The 19,720-nt window shown below is 40.2% G+C and overlaps 2 protein-coding genes across 3 annotated transcripts; both read left to right on the top strand.

Annotated features, from left to right (window-relative positions):
• Positions 1 to 188: 188 nt before the first annotated feature.
• On the top strand, positions 189 to 6,591 carry LOC126998977 (proteasome subunit beta type-3-like). Its single transcript, XM_050861277.1, has 6 exons — positions 189 to 335; positions 1,868 to 1,984; positions 3,484 to 3,593; positions 5,591 to 5,802; positions 6,037 to 6,163; positions 6,358 to 6,591. Exons 1-6 carry the CDS (start codon positions 333 to 335, stop codon positions 6,404 to 6,406), a joined length of 618 nt encoding a protein of 205 aa, XP_050717234.1. The 5' UTR covers positions 189 to 332; the 3' UTR covers positions 6,407 to 6,591.
• An 813-nt stretch (positions 6,592 to 7,404) lies between these two features.
• On the top strand, positions 7,405 to 19,616 carry LOC126998976 (phosphatidylinositol-glycan biosynthesis class F protein-like). Of its 2 annotated transcripts, XM_050861275.1 has the most exons (5): positions 7,407 to 7,703; positions 11,153 to 11,244; positions 12,438 to 12,542; positions 16,128 to 16,230; positions 19,354 to 19,616. In XM_050861275.1, exons 1-5 carry the CDS (start codon positions 7,455 to 7,457, stop codon positions 19,468 to 19,470), a joined length of 666 nt encoding a protein of 221 aa, XP_050717232.1. In that variant the 5' UTR covers positions 7,407 to 7,454; the 3' UTR covers positions 19,471 to 19,616. The 2 variants fall into 2 exon arrangements, with proteins under 2 accessions (XP_050717233.1, XP_050717232.1); XM_050861276.1 differs by lacking the exon at positions 12,438 to 12,542 and having other exon boundaries at positions 7,405 to 7,703.
• Positions 19,617 to 19,720: the final 104 nt, after the last annotated feature.

Here is a 19,720-nt window from a genome sequence, read left to right on the forward strand (position 1 = left end):
CAGTATCCACAGATTATTTAGTGGAGGAATTGTCCTTAAAAGCTGCAATTTTGAATATTCATGTAAGTAACCGAATTAGAAAGTCGAGGTTTGGTGCAGCGGGAAGGTGTTTATGTCCGGGTCACAATGTGGCTATTTTAAAGCTCTACGGAGGTTACAACAGTAAACCGCTGAGAACAAAATACAAAAAAATACATTGAACGTTTAATATTAAGCTTTATATATGCTAGATTTTTATATATAAAGAGAATTTGCACCTCGTTTAGAGCGATAACGCAAGGGGGATGTAAGGCCAGTGTTGTGACGGAGCGTTTCGGCAGCGGGGCGGCAGGATGGTGGGTGGCCCGGCCTTTTATTTTGCCTATTTACGCTGATTTGAGCCATTTACTGCCTTTGTGGTGTAGGTGAAGATATTCCATCATCGTTTATGAACCCTTTGACTGCCATGTGTTGTGTTAGAAGGTCGCGAATCGCCATTGTTACGCTGTTTACTTCAGGGTGATTTTTCGTCCTTGTTGATTGTATTCTGAGGGCATTTTTACTTTTTTCTTCCAGTATTTTAGGAGAAGTGGAATTTGCATACGTTACATTAGAATTTTAGTTTTTCTTAAGCCAATCAGAAGCTCTAAAGTGCATATTTGGGTATCATACAAGTGTGTGTGTGTGTGTGTGTGTGTGTGTGTTTACCTGGTAGTTGTATTTTACAACACGAGTCATGCTCGTATTGTTCTGTTCCTATTTCCATATATATCTTACTTATCCCAAGAGTCATGAATGTTGTTTACTTGAATGGTTTTACTCCACAATTACATCCATCACAGTAGTGCTTCAGTCTTTCATCGCCTTCACTCAAGTGATCAACACTTTATTTTCTGATAGATCTCAGTGTTTATCATTTACCGTTGATGAGGTTTCAGGTTCCACTCCGCTGCCAGCACAGCGCTTCGCAGGGCCGTCAGCAATATTACAATGATGTTAACATTGAAAGTTGTCCTTGATCCTCATGTTTGTAACGTCATAAGGTTTAGTGAGTCTTAAGTGCTTTTTTGGAGGTTGTCAGATTGCCACTGTTCTTAACATCCTCGGGTAACTCATTATATAGCTGTGGGGAACTCTTCTCGGATGTTCTGACGTCCAGTTCCAGATTGACTCACGGATCATAGAGTCTGCTGTTCATCACTGTCTCAGTGACATAGCAGTGTCCAGATGAAAGTCCTTCAGTAAATTTCTTATATCCAGGTTTACAAAGTCGTATTGCTTGATAAGTCAAGACACATATTTTAAAGGCTATATGTGCCTTAATCGTACTGTTTCTGTCATAGATTACTCATTTCTGTGATTTTATTCCATTTGTTAAAATGTAAGGGGGGGGGATAAAGTCCTCCCTCTTATGAAGTGTTAGTTTTGATTTTATGAATTTTGATACTTAATTATATTTCATTTCATCATGTATATTGGCAGTGTGCAGCTGTGATGACTGGCAAAAACTGGCAGCTCAGAGTGAAGTTGGGGAAAGACCGGAAATTTACCAAACTGTCCAGTGGTTGACAAATTTTTCTAGTCAATTTTAACACAAATCATTTTCCTTTCTAAATTACTTGTTTCAGAGATTTGAATAGCTAATCAGTTGCTCATAGGTCATTACTTTAGGAGTGATGGGATACTTTTTGTAGTTTTAAAGTGATGTTCTGTTAGAAAATAGTGTGTATTTGTATTCATTCAGTTTATTATTAACTTGATACCTAATCATATTATATGATCTCCCTGTCAAATTAGCTGACAGTCATTACAATTTGGCAACCTAGTTTTTTTATACATGGTTTCCAGATTATCACATACAGCACTAAGAGAAAAATTTGTTTTGCAGAGTATCCTAAACTACAATGGTGGCTGTGTGGTGGCCATGAAGGGCAAGAACTGTGTGGCCATTGCCTGTGACCTTCGCTTTGGTGTCCAGGCCCAGACCATCTCAACTGACTTTGAGGTGCAGTGACTTTATGCATATAAGTAGTTGTAGTGCCAACAGAGAGCCATACAAACAGGCACCCAAGATCAGTGGTATACTCAAAAACATGGCATGATATGAAACAATAGAAACTGTTGAATATATGCCACTTATAGTTAGTCTTCAACCATCCTTTACAGTTATTATTCACTTTGTATTCTGTCGATTTGGTAATGCCAACAAAGGGCCACAAACACACGCAGCTGAAAAAGTCATTGCTACCTCGGAACATCTTGTAACGTTGAAAATGTAACAGTAACAGATGTAACAGTTATCAGTAGCATGCATCCTTCCAAGTTTTGTTACAGTAACTTTGTTTTCTGTCATTTTGTAAGGGGGCAAATAATTTTTGAAGCAGCCACCACATACAGATTAATTTGTCATACCTGCCCTGCCACCAGTCTGTTGCCTCCAACATCCAGGATCAGTTCACATCATATTACCGTATTTGACGGCTTATAAGATGCACCCCCCCAATTTGGGCAGGCAATAGAAAAAAATATAATAAGCAGGTTTAATCTACGAGTGTCATGTGATTTTTCGCCTGACATTCATGGCCCTCCCCTCTATCAGGTCATTTTTCAGTTTCATACCGTATGTATTCAGATCTTTATTAAATCCCAATATTTAACATTTAAAACCCTTAATATTTGCTGGGACCTACCTGAACTGGTCCTTCTTAGAGATGCGAGAGTACTACTTTGAGATGTAAACAAACATGGTGTAGACAGTGACATTGTCAGAGTGGTAACAGGTATAAAGTTTGTACATCATATTTTTTATTATTATTCTGCATCATAATTCTAGTTTTTGTAATATTTTAGTACATTTTTAAAACATCAGGAAGTGTGATAATAAATTTACTTTATTCTCTCCATCATATTCTTAGTTGAAATATTTTGTACACTTTTATAACAAAAGAAAGTGTGTCTTGCGTGTGTTGTCATATTTGGTGTACAGCCGTCTGCTAGTTTCTTTAGGTACAGTCATGGTTAAGTGTCGTCACTTAATTTTCTTCCTGACTGATGTTATTTTATATGAAGTAGTGGTAAATATTACTGTTATACAATGTTACTTTAGAAATAGTGATAAATACTTCTTGTATACAATGTCACTTTAGAAAAGAGTTGCTGTGGCTGGTGTAGAAGTGATTTGCTACTTTGTTTACATCTGTGGAGATGTTTGCGGTTAATTTAAGTGCCACTGAAGCACTAAAACTTCACTAGACAGTAACCCAAAGCTGAACCTTGACCTTATAAGATGCAGGGTGATTTTCTGGGAAGTTTTTTGGGAATAAAAGTGCATCTTATAAACCGCCAAATATGGTAATTAAAGAGTGGAGGAAGAGCACTTAAATTATTCAGGTGTCCAGCCCTTCCATGTTACCTCCAGAGGACGGTATTTGTGCAAATATATCTCATAATTCAGTAGTAAGTGGAAAAGGTGCACTGAGATAATTGTTTTGTTTATTATTCCAGAGAGTGTTTGAACTTGGCCCTCACCTCTACATTGGCCTGCCTGGGCTGGCCACAGACACACAGACTGTCTTCCAGAGGCTTCAATTTCGCATCAAGATGTATGAGATGCGGTGAGTTATAGAGCTTTTGTTCAACTTGTTATAGAAAGAATAAATATGCATGTAGCTGACATATTTTTGGACTAAACTTTTCTGACTGTCTTATTTTCATAATTCGTAGATAGTGTAAATTACAGAACATAGTTATGTACATAGTCACATTTCTTTGCTTTGCAATAATACTTTATTGTCTTTCCTGGAGAAGAGGCTGAGGAGAAGAATTGATAAATGTCAGTTTGGCTTTTGCCCTGGGAGATCAACAACTGAAGCAATGTAAACTACGAGAGAGCCTCAGGAAAGGTTTATGGAGAAGAGAAGGAGATTGTATCATGTTTTTGTAGATCTAGAGAAGGCATTTGACAGAGTACCAAGGGAAATTATAAGATGCAAGGGCGGATCCAGCCTTGAGTTTTGGGGGGGGCCAACTGTTCATCGACCTTGCTGAAGCTCAACCTTGGTATTTTCCCTAATCGTTGATTGGCCGAAGAGGCCTTCCTTCTCAGCGCTTAATTCCGATTCGCTTGTGCATTGAGGCCATAGAATTGGATTTTGTTTTATGTAGTAGAGCGATGCAGTATCGACTATCGAGTTCTACATGATATGTATATGATTGAGGGAGGCTGACAGTATCTGTAACGAATTTCTTTGGGGGGGGCCAAAACATACTCTCAGAGCGTTTGGGGGGGGCCATGGCCCCGTGGCCCCCCCCCTGGATCCGCCTATGTTAAGATGGGCATTGAGAAGGCAAAGAGTACCAGGAAGATCGGTTGAATCGGTGATGGGACTATATGAAGGTACAAAATTGAGAATGAAAACAGGGGTGGGAACATCAGATGAATTCAAAATTGGAGTGGGGGTTCACCAGGGATCTGCCCTTATCCCACTCTTGTTTATAACAGTAATGGAGGAGAAAACAAAGGAAACAAGAGGAAAGGCACCATGGGAGCTGCTGTATGCAGATGACTTGGTAGTAAATGCAGAGACAGCAGAAGAAGTGAAAGAAAAGTTTAATAAATGGAAGGAAGGAATGGAGGAGGGAGGTTTGAAAATTAATATGGAAAAAACAAAGCACATGGTGACTGGAGAAGAATCAAGAGAAAAGATTGAATTAGGAAAATATCCATGTGGATGCTGTGGGAAGGGAGTAGTTGTAAATTCAGTCTTGTGCACATGTTGCAGGCGGTGGTGCCACCTTAGATGCTCAGGCCTCAGAAATGTAAGAGGAGTGCTGAATTTTATTTGCCCAGCTTGCGTAAGGAGACAGCAAGGACAAGAAACTAGAGGTGAATGGAGGAAATCTGGATGAGTTAGAGCATTACTGTTATTTGGGAGATGTTCTGGACTGTTAGGCAGGAGTGGAGAAGACAGTGAGAGCGAGAGTGGCAGAAGCGTGATTAAAGTGGAGGGAGGTGACTAGTCTACTCGTGAATCGTAGCATCTCTCTAAAGAGCAGACGTGTGAGGAGAGCAGGGGAGGATACAGTGCTGGGAGTTTTGGAGAGATTGGAGGTAGAAGGAAGGAGACCAGTTGGAAGACCTAGGAAAATGTGGAGAAGGTGTATACAGGAAGACTTGGCATTGATGGGATTGGATGAGCATCGGGCAGAAGACAGAGTAGAATAGAGAAAAGCCATAAAGCGTCCAACCGCTCAGGAAGACCGAAAACGGACGTTAAACGAAATGATGATGATGATGATTTTTTGTAAGTGAAACTTGTACTGAGTGCAGATGCATAGGTAAGGCTCAGTACTGCAGGTGGAGAGATGGCTACATGTTATGGGACATCTGATATGCCATTATGATAGCCATCTGTCACCATTTTCATAGATACCTCTCTTACACTCCCCCCCCCCCTTTTTTTTCCCGAACATTTTTACCTTTTTATTGTAAACCTACCTCTTGACATGCTATTTGAACTTGTAATCTACTAATGACTTGTCCCTTCCATTCACAAGTTTTTTGCTAGAAATGAGCAAAAAATAAACGATCGTATCTATTTTATCCTTACAGCGAGGGCCGGAGGCTGAAGCCCCATACCCTGATGGCAATGGTGCAGAACCTCCTGTACGAGAGGAGATTTGGGCCATACTTCGTGGAGCCAGTCATTGCTGGGCTGGACCCCACCACCAAGGAGCCATACATCTGCGCCCTCGATCTCATTGGCTGCGGCTGTGAACCTGCGGACTTTGTAGTGTCTGGAACATGCTCAGAGTCACTTTACGGTATGGCCATTGCTATAAAAGAATTTTACATCATTACAACTGTTACTGAATCCTTAATATATATATAGTGCAAGCCTTTCTTTACCTACTCAAAAAGTAATGTGAGTATTAGATTCTCTGTTGGATCATTCATCTTTCGGACACCAGTTTCTTTTACTGTCTTTGCCTTCATATTAATTTATTAAGTAGATCTTAAAGTTGTTCCTCTTCAATATAATAAAATCTTCTCTTCAGGTATGTGTGAGACAACCTGGCAGGAGGACATGGAACCTGAGGACCTGTTTGAGTGCATCAGTCAGTCACTCGTCAATGCATTTGACCGTGATGCCCTCTCAGGCTGGGGGGCTGTGGTTCACATCATGTAAGTTGTCTACCCACCAGTCTTGTACCTTTTGTGTGTAGGAAGGGAATGCAAGTCAACTGTAGTGAATAGTCACTGTAATATTGCACATCTTCTTGTTAATGTGTTTCCTTATATTTCTATGCAATGTATGAGGCAGATATCCTTGGTTTACTTATTCCCTCTCACTAACTTTACTCTCAAACACTTTTCAGAGAGGCGGACAAGGTGACCACGCGGACACTCAAGTGTCGACAGGACTAGAAGGGTGTGCTACTCCTTCGGAACAAGCAGGGACTGCTTTATGATATTTGCAAAAGTTTCATCACCTTATTTTGTTGCTGAACATGTCTAGTATGTTGAAAACCCTCAGTAAACTTTACCTATGATTATTTGGATTTTTTTTTTTACAAAATAATTATCAAAGCTAATAAATGTTACTTTGATAATTGCATATTTATTCCACCATCCTAAGTAGGAAATCTATGTTGAAAGAACATTTTCAGTAAGTACTTAGTGATGTGCAGTAATGTACAGTAAATTAGTCAAGAGTATCTCCGAGTGTTCACAATATTCATATCTAAAGAAAATCAAAATTTGAGGCATTTGACATGCAGTTAACATTATCAACACAGTCTGTTCATGGCATGTAATGTATCCATAGCTTTGCCATACTTGGATAACAAAGTTAACTGCTTTATCATGACTTGCTGCAATAGTCATCTACAGACTGACTGACCGAAAAATAGGAAATAGCTGGATGACGAAAGTGATGAGACAGGTCCTGTTAAACCATGATCACTTGTTGAATCCGATACTCATTAACTAAGGGAATGATCTTCATTCCTCAGAATAACATTCCTTCATCTTTGAGTCACGGGCACAGGTATTTGCCGTATTGCTACATCCGACATTCAATGATTAAGATAAGGAGCCGTTTGAGATAAGGGACCTTATATTAGCACCCAGTAGGGAGACATGTCTAATTTTGAAAATTCTAGGTCGTTGATTTATTAATTTTATCGTCATTAGTCATTTTTGGTTTATTCCGCTTGTTATTAGCACAGCTGAGGTGGGCCTCCACTGGTTCCAGGGCTGCCTTCAGCGAGGCGGGAGTGCACAGAGTCATTTGTCCAGCCTGTGTTTCATGCCATATTAAACCTTAATAGATAGAAATGAAAGTTTATTTTTATTCCTTGATTATTCTACCTCAGTTGAATCTAAGAACTACCTCCTTCACTCTGCATATGAAATAAAGTGAGTCCGTTGTCCCTGGCGTGTGGTTGTTTACCCTTGCTCTGCCGCACCGGCCATGTTGGAGGCCAGGAGGAGCCAGGCGAATCCCTCACACGTGTTGGTGCTCAGGAACGTGCTGTGTGTCGTGCTCGGCGTGGGTGTGCTGTGGTCCCTCGTGCACTCCGGGTACGAGCTCACCGCCTGCCTGCACGCCCTGCGAGTGTACAGCCTGCTGGTGGTGGCGCTGGAGGGCGTGTGCCGCTACGCCTCCGCCCCCGCCGCCCTGCCCGACGCCTCCAAGGGAAGGACCAAGAGGCAGGCCAGGGTGAGGCACGGGGCTGGGTAATGGTGAAGGAGGTCTAGCCTACTCCCTGTGTACGTTTGGGACGCAGAGGGTGTGTGCGGGGGTGGATTCTGGAGCTGCCCTGTGTAGGCCACTCGGCCTCTTGCAGTCTCCCTATGTTCTTATGCTCTTTTATGCGTAATTTATCAGTTTACGCGTGTGTAAGTTTTGCTTGAGCTAGCTTTACTCATACTCACTTTATTTTATTTTTTTGATAATCACTATCAATCAATCACGTGAATTGCTGCTGCTGAGAAGATAACAACTTTACCCATACCTAGGCAAAAAAAAGTGCAGTAATGATGACCTCTGGAAAATAGGGTATTATTTTAGATTCACCCGACTCATAACCACGAACACCTTGGTGCACTATGAAGGATTTAGTGCCCTTAGAACACACTGCCATATTCATTTCCATTGCAAAGCACTTGTTCCTGAGATATATCGGTAATTTTTTTTCGTAAATATATACGGTAGTCTTGCCCACCATGGTAGTGTTGTGAGAGGGAAGGAAGAGAGTTTCCGTCGCAAATAGAAGGGGGGGCGAAGCCCCCCATTAGCTGGGTTACATAAAGTTAGGGGTTAAGATTCGTTTTAGGTCCGTGCCAGTATCTCATTACCTACCTTATGAAACATTAGTATCTCTTCATATATCTTTTCTACAAACCTTCAACAGTCATGGAAACACTTTGAAAATCCAATTCAAGGACTTTTTTTTTACTCTTGAAAATATGGGATAATGTTTACGAAAGCGCGTCGCCTCCTTTGCTGGCCTCGGCGACTCTGCAGCCGGTGTTGTGAGAAATACCTCCTCGCTGAAATAAGTCACATATACATGAGGGGGGGGTCGGGGGGGGGGGAGCCCCCCTCGACCCTAAGCCCTCTGCGAGCTATTTTGCGGCTGTGGCGGCTGCAGCGTCACTAGAGGAGGTGACGTGCTTTCGTAAACATTATCCCCTATTTTCAAGAGTAAAAAAAAGTCCTTGTATTGGATTTTTAAAGCGTTTCCATGACTGTTGAAGGTTTGTAGAAAAGATATATGAAGAGATAGTGATGTTTCATAAAGTAGATCATGAGATACTGGCACGGACCTAATACGAATCTTTACCAAGTTAGGTTTTGATAGTTAAAAGACTTTCGGTGGGCTGATGGAAATACGCAGCGCAGGATGGGACATGGCGGTGGTGGTCCGCTATACAGGACGGTGTTGCAAGAAATACCTCCTCGCAGAAATAAGTCACTGTGCTGTCCGCCATGCATGGGCGCTGGGGGAATACACAGCAGGAAAACATTAATTTGCCTAGTTTTGTTCTAATTTGTCCACTTATGATCTTTGAGAGCAGTGCGTTGAGTGAAATATAGAAACAATAAGCAAACTGAACATCTCTGCGAGATATTTTGAAGCTGCAGCAGCGGGTGTTCAACAGGCTTTGAAAAGTCTCATTTTATTAGTGATTTAATGGTTTGCGACAGAAAGAGTTAGCAGATTATTTCATTGCACACCGAAAACTACCAGAAAATAATAATTTCGTCCAACAGTGTCCCACGGGTGACAATGTAAAAATTGGCTGAAAATATAAAGGGGGTCTAGGAGAGTGAAGCCCCCCTGTTAACCCTTTCAATACGGTGACGCAGACGTCGGCGTCACAGTATGGAAAGGGTTAAGAGGAAATGGAAGAGGATTAATCCTCTTCTAAACCTCTTAATCCTCTTTTAAACCTCATTAATCCTCTTCCATTTCCTCTTAAGAGGATTAAGAGGTTTAAAAGAGGATTAATCCTCTTCAATATTCTCTTAACCCTCTCCATACTGTGACGCCGACGTCTGCGGCACATTTTGAAAGGGTTGAGGGGGTCGAAGGTAGCAAAGCCTCCTCATTAACCCCTTGCATCCGATGACGCAGTATACGCGTCATTTCGTCTCTCGTAGCATATCCGAGTGACGCGTATACTGCGTCATGGTCATTTCAGCCAGTGTGTGTTTTATTTCTTCTCGGGTATAGTACTCGGATATGGGAAGGGCGCGCGATTTGACAGCTCGTAGTGAAGAGGTTAAGTAGGTTATGTTAAGTTAGGTTAGCTTAGTTTGAATTTATTCAACATGCAGAGTGGGCCGGTGGAAATATGCAGCACGGGGTGGCGGTGGGGATGGTCCTTTATGCTGGCCTGTAACGACAGGTGGGAGCGGGATGGCAGCAAGTGCACCCCAGACATTGAAAAGTCAATCATTTAGTGATTTTTGGAGAATAAAACTATCCATAATTAAAGGATCACATTTTGCCCAAAAGTAATAGTCAGTGTCTTGTAATTAGTACTTAGTAGGCTTCCCTCTTTTCAATAATCCCCATGGTGTTTATTGTGGTAATCATGCTGGCGATGATTTCTTGAGTGTTACTCCAGAATAGGCCATACTATTGGCTATACATGCTGTGTCATACACGGCTGCTGGGAGAATTGTCAAAGAGGTGATTTTTTCCATTTCAGGATTCCGGAATACAAGTTTTTGTTTAAAGCCAAATGTTCAAACACGGTACCTGCTGGTCGGGAAGAATGTATTTTATCTATTGCTCGTAGGTTTTAAAGTTTCCATTTATTTGTGGTAGCTATATGTGACCACTAAGTGCCGAATGTACACGGGTCTAACCACCTTGTGAACAGCCCCGTACTGCAACATGAGATGCTTCGTCTCCTGGATATTTTGTTCATGGCTTTATTTTGTTTTCTAGTTTATCTGGTATAATTTAATTTGATATTAGATGGGCATTATTTCTGAAGGTTTGGTTATTTCAACTTTTAGCCTTAAAATAAGTGCTTTACACACAGTGATGTGGGAACCAACACCAAAATTGTAAACAAAGGGTAAAGCTTCCGTGAACCCTGAGGAAGGTAAACTGTGTTAACCCAGATCTCACACTGGCCCTGTCCTGGGATAATGGGCTCTTCCCACCACAAGCTCAAGGGCCAATGTGGTGGAAATGATCACTGAAGCCACATGCAGCTATAGCATATACCCCCAACTTTACCCAACTTTTATGAAACTGAAATTTGGTCAGGTTTTCTCTGTTTCAAGATTGCTAAGAAGAGGATTACCTGAATAATATTGTCCCACAGGTGATAATATAGGAAATATTTTATAAAGAATCTTGTCCTAATAATGGTTGAATTTTGGGGATATGGCATTTCACAGCTACATTAATTAATACCTTCATAGGAATTGAATTATCTTGTGTGGACACAACACTAATGCATATCCCTCTGAAGCTGACCTACCCTTCCCCCAGGTCACTTACTGATATGGCCTTGTATCATTGAATTATTATTTATTAGACATAATTATTTTATTTCCAACAGTGTTAATATTCATTAACTCATTAACATTTGTACTCTAACCTGACTTTTGTCACTCAGCTAAGCTTTGAATATTATTTTCAGATTGTTGAAATCCTCTCAGTGGTGGGTCAGAGTATCTGTTCTGTGCTTCTGACACATGTGGTTGCTGTGCTCTTTGGAGCTTATGTGATAGAGTAAGTTTATGGAAGTGTACTTTTGTCTTGAATTTGTTGAAGTTTATAGTAGATAAACTTTTTTATGATCTAAACAACTTATTAATTCTGAATGCTAAAGAACCGTGCTATTATATCCAACTGGGGCAGACAGAACTTTAGTGTTCTTCAGTGCCTCAAAAAAACTAATTTCTTTGCCTGATAACTTAACACAACTTTGTCTCTTATTCTTTGATAACATAGATGTCCCTTTCTACAATAAAACTTCTTGGTGTATCCTTATCTCAAAATCTCATTCATAAACTACATATCTCACCTATTGCTTATTTATCTTCTTTGAAGCCAACTTGTGTATTGTCCCCACCAGTTCTTTTCCTGCTCCCAGATGCTAAATACAAGGGCCTTGTCCACCCTCCTAAGGAGTATGCATTCCATATGTGTATGTGTTTGGGGGGGCTCCACCCACAGAATTCTTTTGAACAGATAGAGCCACCTCTTGAGCTACCCTCCTCTTACAGATTGCCTTTACTTCTTAACTTCTGATGCAGTGTTGCTTTGCTCTCTATCTTTTATTGATAGTTTCAAGCTAATTGCTCTTTTGAACTTAGTAAATTCATGCTTCCACTCTTCCCACAGCCTAGCTACAAAAGACTTTACTCCAGCTTACCCTGATGCTGGCCAAATTCCTTTTGCAAAATACAGTCAGCATCTTTATTCTTTCATCCCTTTCATGGGTAAACATGGGATAGATAGATCCAGTTTCTCTTTTGGACTTGAACCGTCTCCTTGGCTGCAATAAACTACGTTGGAAGTTCACTGGTTCAAAAATCACAAGTCCTTAACCCTTTCAATACGGTGACATAGACGTCAGCGTCACAGTATGGAAAGGGTTAAGAGGAAATGGAAGAGGGTTAATCCTCTTCCATTTCCTCTTAACCCTTTCCATACTGTGACACCGACGTCTGTGTCATGTATTGATAGGGTTAAAACTCTCAAATGCAGTAAATAAGAAAAATGGTTTGAATTCTTGAAGACAGGGTATCATAGTGTAAAAATATTATTTGGATGAAGTCTGAAGTACAGAAACTTACCTTTTTTCAATGATTAATGGTAGGTAAAAAATCTGGATGACACAGTTTAATAAATGCTGAAATACAAATACATTAAAGAAACTGGAGGGTCAGCCTGTGGTCTAAATGATCCTGTATTTTCAGGAATTTTGAGGCAACTTTTACCCTGAGTCTTCTGGTGGCAAGTTTAGCATTCATCAGACCTCTCATTTTCCTTGGACGCTCTGCCTTTATAAGTCTCCTGGAAAGGTATGTAGATTAGAAATTTTCCCTCTATATGTACTGATCACCAAGGCATGAGGAAGCCTAAAAGCTATTCCATCTTTGTCATATGTAGAGAGGAGAGGGTAAGGAGGATCTGAGGGAAAATAAAAAGTAGATATATTACAGAACTGGAAGTCATTGTGGTTGGTGTGAAATTCATAAGTGAGAGAAATCTGTTGCATTAAGTGCATGTTTCCAACAAAAAAATTGTCCTTTTATTCAGGTAATAATAATGTTGAAAGTAGGAAAATTCCCTGGTATTGATGGTATTGTAGCAGAAATGCTGAAATATGGAGATGTAGTTGTAAAGTGGCTGCTGTAGATATGTATTAAAGTATCTTGCTCACTGTGCCAGAAAGGGTGTGGGGAAGGGTTTTAAATAATACAATCATAAAAAATTAAATTATAAAATTGTAGATGATGAGCAAGAAGGCTTTACAAAAAGGAGGGAATGTGTCAACCAGATCTTTGCACTGACAATGATTGTTGAAAAGCACCTACAGAAGGATAGAAAGCTGTTTACTGCTTTCATGGACCTGGAGGAGGCTTAGGACAAGGTTGACAGAAAGAGCAGACCATTGATTCTGTAAAGCCATACAGAATTTGGACAAAGACATAGTGTGAGACCTGGGTGGGAGAACAGAAGATGGAAATTCTTGAATTTAAGTACTAAGGAACAGTTTTATTAAATATGGGGGCATGGAGGGAGAGGTAAAGGAGAGCAGTGATTATGATTGGATTATGTTCGGTTTTGGTGCCCCTATTATAGAAAGGATATGTATTCCCTCGAGGCAATACAGAGAAAAGTTATTAAAGTAATCCAAGGACTTTGAAACTTAATAAACATTGAAAAAATGAAGGAGAAAAACTTGCATTCTTTGGAAAGACATAGCTTGCATGGGGATTTAAGTGAGGATTTTAACTGGATCAAAGGGATTAATAAGGGTAATTTAGATGAAGTACTTTTACTTAAAACTGATGTAAGAACACTCAGCAGTGGATGTAAGTTAGAGAAATTTAAGTTCAGGAAGGAAATAGACTAGAACTGGCTCAAGAGCAGGGTGGCAAATGAGTGGAACAAACTGAACAAATACCTATGTAGTTGAGGCAAACAATGGAAAGCTTCAAATGGAGGTTAGATGTATTTATGAATGGGAAGGATAGAGGGTGAATAACCCCCACTCAGGAATTTGCATGTGCAGACTGTCTTCTTATATCCCTGGGCCCGAATTTACAATTAATCTTAAACCGCTAAGCTTGACTTTAGGGCGAGTTTAACTTTATTCTTCATCTTATCCCTCATAAGTTGATCTTAGCTGACGGGATATTTTAGGCGGGCCCAAACCCGTCTTAAGGAGCCTAAGTCGAACTTCAGTCGCCAAGATGGCCGAACGTCAACAAGCCCGTCAGCGCCTAGAGAAGACTTTTTCAAGAGCGAAGAGACGTTCTGAATACTTTGAGTGACGCAGAACTATTGAAACGCTACAGACTGGATCGTGCAGGAGTACTGTTCGTAACGGATTTGGTGAGAGGGGCCCTGGAAAGCCCTACTTCAAGGAGTTTTGCATTGACACCCGAAATGAAAGTAATTATTACACTGCGTTACTTAGCAACGGGGAAAATGCAGATGTGTAACAGTGATAATCTTGGTCCATCACAGTCGTCAGTAAGCAAAGCGATCACCGATACCCTCAAGGCACTTACACATCCAGCCATACTTGTCCAATTCATTCGATTTCCTCGCACCGTCCCTGAAATCCGAGAGAAACAACAAGAATTTGTGCAAGTTGCAAACTTCCCTGGCATTGTTGGTGTAATAGACTGCACGCATGTCAGGATACCCCCAGGGAATATGAAGCAGACTATGTCAACAGGAAGAATTTCCATAGCATAAACATACAATTAGTGTTTGATGCCAAATATAATATTCTTAATGCTGTAGCTAATTGGCCTGGGTCCACTCATGATGCTCGTATTTGGCATGAGAGTGGCCTCAAACGCATGTTTGAGGATTATCGTATACCACCGGATTCATGTCATCTATTAGGGGACAGTGGCTACCCTTGCAGACGGTATCTATTGACTCCCTTCCCTCTACTATGTGTAGAGTGTGGCAGTCTCTCCAATTCACTCCCCTTTTCCTCTTGGGAGAAGTGAAAGCGGCAATATTTTCCATGATTACTTCGTCAGAGGGTGGGTGATGCAAGAATGAGGAAGACGAACAGGAACGCGTGTCCGTGTTTACATTCAAGTTTTAATAAAAAGAATATCACCTTGCGCGGATGATAAATGTAACCTTTATTTTATAAATACTACCTTATTATGCCCATATTTCTGAAGTATATCATCATATAACATTGATAAAGTAGTATTACTACATATTCAATCACTGAAGTGTCGCAATTCTGCAATTTAAAAAATACATCTTTTGCCAGGACAAATTTTCATACTGGATCAGCTGCTGAGTGAAGTTGAACTTATTTTTTCATTTAAGCTCAGCTATAAGTTAAACTTGAGATTCAGTGGAACTTTTAAGTTAAAGATTAAGATTAATTGTAAATTCGGGCCCTGTGTATAGTTATGAATGACAGACAGATAAAAGGTATATTGGATAGGTATGAAAGGAAGAAGTGTGAGGATGGGGGTAGTGAAGAGTATAAGATACAAAATTATCCTCACAATTTTGTTGTGTGCATCAGATACATGAACATGGAGTTCAGCACAGTAATCACATATACATAGAGTGAAATTGACCCATATAAAAGGTGCATGTGGTGTCAAGAAGGGATGAAATGTGTAATGAAGAGGTGCATGAGAGTTCTGATATGGATGTTACAGAGAAGGGAGTGGATTGTGGTTTGCAGAGTGGTTGAATGGGTGAAATTTGGTACTCTTAAGATGGATGGGACATTTGATAAGAATGGATGAAGATGAGCTTGTGAAGAGAGAGTATGACTGCAGGATTGAGATTAAAGATACCTTCTAATCCTCCCAGTACAGTCCACTCACCACACTGAATCATTCATGAACTATTTGTAAACTCAGATCATTTGCATTGCCTTTCTTTTATAGCGAATACAATAATGTCTTCCAACTATTTTGTTTGTATGATTGTATGACTGTTGCTCTCATATCATTTGTTCACCATTAATGTTCGTACTTTTACCCAAGTTAACCCAATTTTCCTTCCATTACTAGCTCAAAATTTTAATGTATCGTGTCTTAGAGTGGTATGTTTCTTTGTATTAAGATGTTTATCACCCTACCCCTCAGCCCTTCCATTTCTGTAGCTTCTGTACTTTCTCAGCCTCTCCTCACTCATCGCCTTCACTTTCATTTTCTCTTTCCAAGCGTCTCATGGGTTTCGGGGCTGCTGGACAGGCAGCCTATAGTGTCTGCAGTGTCCACACTCCTCCCTCTCTTCCTTTATTATGTCTTCTAATAATAATAACAATAATGATAAGCCAAGTAACTGTCAAGAGAACCAGATTTCATCAAATCAAAATTCAATAGTAGCCAGTATTGTGTGAGTCTGGCTATTCCTTGAGGCTAATAAGTATTTCATTTTAGACAAAACACTGAGAGTGAGAGTGAAGTGAAGACCTTTGCTGTGCTGGTGGCAGCCTGGGCAGGAGCCTTCCCGATACCCCTCGACTGGGACCGGCCTTGGCAGGTAAAACTGACATTTGTTTGTAGATAATTCAAAAGGTATTCCTGGTACTCTGTATTCATTATTAGGAAGTAGAGGCTTAAGTTGTCAGTGAACTCTGCTGCCAACAAAGCACAATGACAAACTTTTGCCTCTTATCAAGAAAATGAAAAATAACCTGCATTAGTTACCTTGAATTCAGTTTCTGTGACTTGTTTACTTGTTCCTTTCAACATGTAGAAGTTGATGGCAAACTGAATGTGATTGGTAGCCTAATATCTGCTCATAAAATTCATAAGAAGACATGTTCTACCATTAGTTGCAATACTAGTAAGCCACATATAATTCAGTTCAGTTGGATTAAACTTTTGCAGATTCTTTTCAAATGGCCTTAATTTTAATTTTAAACTTGTTAGAAGACTGTAATCCAGCAAGCTTCTACCAAAGGCATTTACTTTAACAGAAAATTTAAGTCCACTTAGTATTGTTAGTGTTACGAAATTTTTGACCAGCACATCATGCACTAAAGTTTTTTTTTTTTTTTCATGAGAAAAGCAGGATTTATCAATTTCAACATCTCCCAAAAAGTATCAGTCAGTAATCAGGTCAGATTTACATCAAAGGCTGAAAGTGTGTGTGTGTGTGTGTGTGTCAATCTTATGACCCCTCTCACACACACACACACACACACACACACACACACTGATGTAAATCTGACCTGATTATTGACACACACAAACCCACGGCCTTTCAGCCATTTACTCCGTAATATGTGCGTATTGCTGGTGAATCTGTAGGATATTTTCCATGACCTTACTTACGTCTGTGCTCTTCCCTTCCCTTTATACTTTTCTTCACGAATCTATTTCTTTATCACAACTAATATAAGGAAATAAAATTCAGCAGACACACGTCATTTACGAATAACGCAAATTTCTCTGTATATTTATGGATACATCTCCAAATTACCAAATAATTTATATTTCTTTTTGTACATCATTTAATTTTGCATGTTTATATATATAATACATGATGATTATGTTGAGTTTATGGCTGAAAACTTGTTATAATCAGAAGTGACATTCGAAATTTGGCGCACACGGCTATCCCAGATGCGGGGCGGGATGCCGTTTTCACCCATCCGTAGTGAAGGGGTTAGGTAAAAAATTGCTTAATTGGCAGAAACTGTACTATCATAAATACCTAAATAAGGCTCCAGAGAAATACTGGAAGCATGTTTGTTTACATCAAACAAGGCGAGTGTCCCCACCAGCATATTTATTGATTAATCTTTCAGACACTTGGGGAAGAACACATTACAAAAAAATATCTTGTAACATTACTTATATAAGAAATCCTTTATTTGAGAAGTGATGGATAGCCAAGGAGCTGGATGTTCTCTTGTCACTCTTGCTTCTTGAAGTTGTTGTATGTTGTGGGCTCTTCAATAAATATTCTATAAAAAAGAGAAGAGGACTGAGCAAATGGTTAAATTTTGTAAAATGTTATAGATGCTGTATGAATATTGAGGTTCTACTTTAAAACACCTGCTTCAGAGTGAATGCTAATAAGTACACTAAGAGGGATGGAGAGAGAGGAATAGAGCTAGAGCTTCATAGTTTATTAGTGAAGAGACAAAAATTGTTAGAAGTCAGGGTAGACAGAGGACCAGATGAAATCAAAGCATTTGATTTAGCAGGATTGAGCTCTTATGGAGGTGAGAGAGGCTGAGGAAGTTGAAGGGTGGAAAGGCAACTGAGGTTTTTGGAGGTCGTTGGATATTTAGTTGTGATAATATAATGAAAATATCAGACATGAAAACTGAACCAGTGAATATTTGTGATACTATTCATGAAAGCAATTAAGACTCACTCACTCACTACAACGTTTGAGAGTAATGCATCGAGGATTATTATTGAGGCTAACATTGTAATTGCTGACGGCCCTCACAGAGTGCTGCACTAGCAGTTGAGCGGGGCCTGAAACCTCATCAACAGTAAACGGTAAATGCAAACAGTAATATCAGTGCAGAGATGCTGAAAACTGGGGGTGAAGCCATGATCTGTGGATTACTTTCATTGCTGTCTGCCGTATGGTGCCGTTCCTCCTTACTGGGAAAGGGGGTTGGTTGCCCATATCTGGAAAGGGAAAGGGAACCGACAGGACTGCAACAGTTACTGTGGTATTACATTGCTCACTGTGTCGGGCAAGGTGCTTGCTCATTTGCTGCCGATGCAATTTTGATCTCAAAGTATCAGAGACCTGAGCAATCTGGGTTCACACTCAGTTTGTCAACAGCTGACCGGATCCTAGCACCTCATGTCCTTATGGAATACTGACGAGTTTTGACAGAGGCTAGGTCAGTAATCCTTGCAGGAGTCCCACAGATCTGCAGAACGTCCTAGAGTGCCTCATGATGCACTGAACCAAATGCCCTCTTGATATTGACATTGACTGCAAGCAGCCAAAGTCAGTGATCCACAAGGATGCAAAGTGCTAGGATCCAGTCAGTTGTTGATTTATCAGGTGTGAAACCCAATTGCTTAGGTACTTAAAAGTTTAGCAGATGAGATCAAATTCATATCAGCAACAGATGAGCAAGCACCTTGCCCGAGCCACTGAAAAGTGTAATACCACAATAATTGTTGCAGTCCTGTCGGTTCCCTTTTCCGGTCATGATGTGTATATCATCTTTGAAAAATTACCTTCTCCATCACACCAAATGGTCTGCTCACCCCTTGGCACCATCACATATAGTAATGCAGGGAAAATACTGAACAGTTAAATGGATACATATCACACTACTTTTACTGTTAAGTCATATCACTGATCATAAAAGCTCTTGGCCTTGAAAGCATGATTTGGCAATTAATTTTCAGCCACTTATGTTACCAAACTTCTTCATTTATGGGAGCACAGAGAGGCAGAGAATTACTTGCCATGTATTATTTTCCTCTTCTGTAAACTAAACCCCTCAAAAAGAGGCTCAGAATTACTTGCCAGATTTAGTTTTCAGGACCGAGAGTTTTTAAGATCACTGATACAACTAAATTATGGGGGCTGTAAAACTTGGCATTATCAGCATAAAGATAAAAAGAAAATGGTTGTGTAAACTATAAATATTATCCTGCTACTATCTACTTCCAGGTGTGGCCTCTTACCTGCAGCATTGGGGCGATTCTTGGCGAACTTGGAGCTTCTCTGTACCTCCTTGTAACACAGTTTAGCAACGGAGGCCTCCAGTGGAAGAACAAAGCAAGATAGACAATCACCTGGCCTCACTGGAAGAGTAGAACAAACACCTCCACTGGAAGATTTAATTAAGAACACAAGGCAAAGTTAATTGACATCCATAAGGGAGCTCTTCAATCTTTCAGGGCCCCAGACTACAGAACCTTCATGAACAGTGTGAGCAGGGATTGCCAAGAACTAAAGATTCTTTATGATTCTTGCTTCAACCAGTGGTACAGCGAGAAGTTCCTAAGCGGGCAGACAGACGACACCAGTTGTGAAC

Source organism: Eriocheir sinensis, chromosome 15 (genome assembly GCF_024679095.1).
Source record: "Eriocheir sinensis breed Jianghai 21 chromosome 15, ASM2467909v1, whole genome shotgun sequence".
NCBI lineage: Eukaryota > Metazoa > Arthropoda > Malacostraca > Decapoda > Varunidae > Eriocheir > Eriocheir sinensis.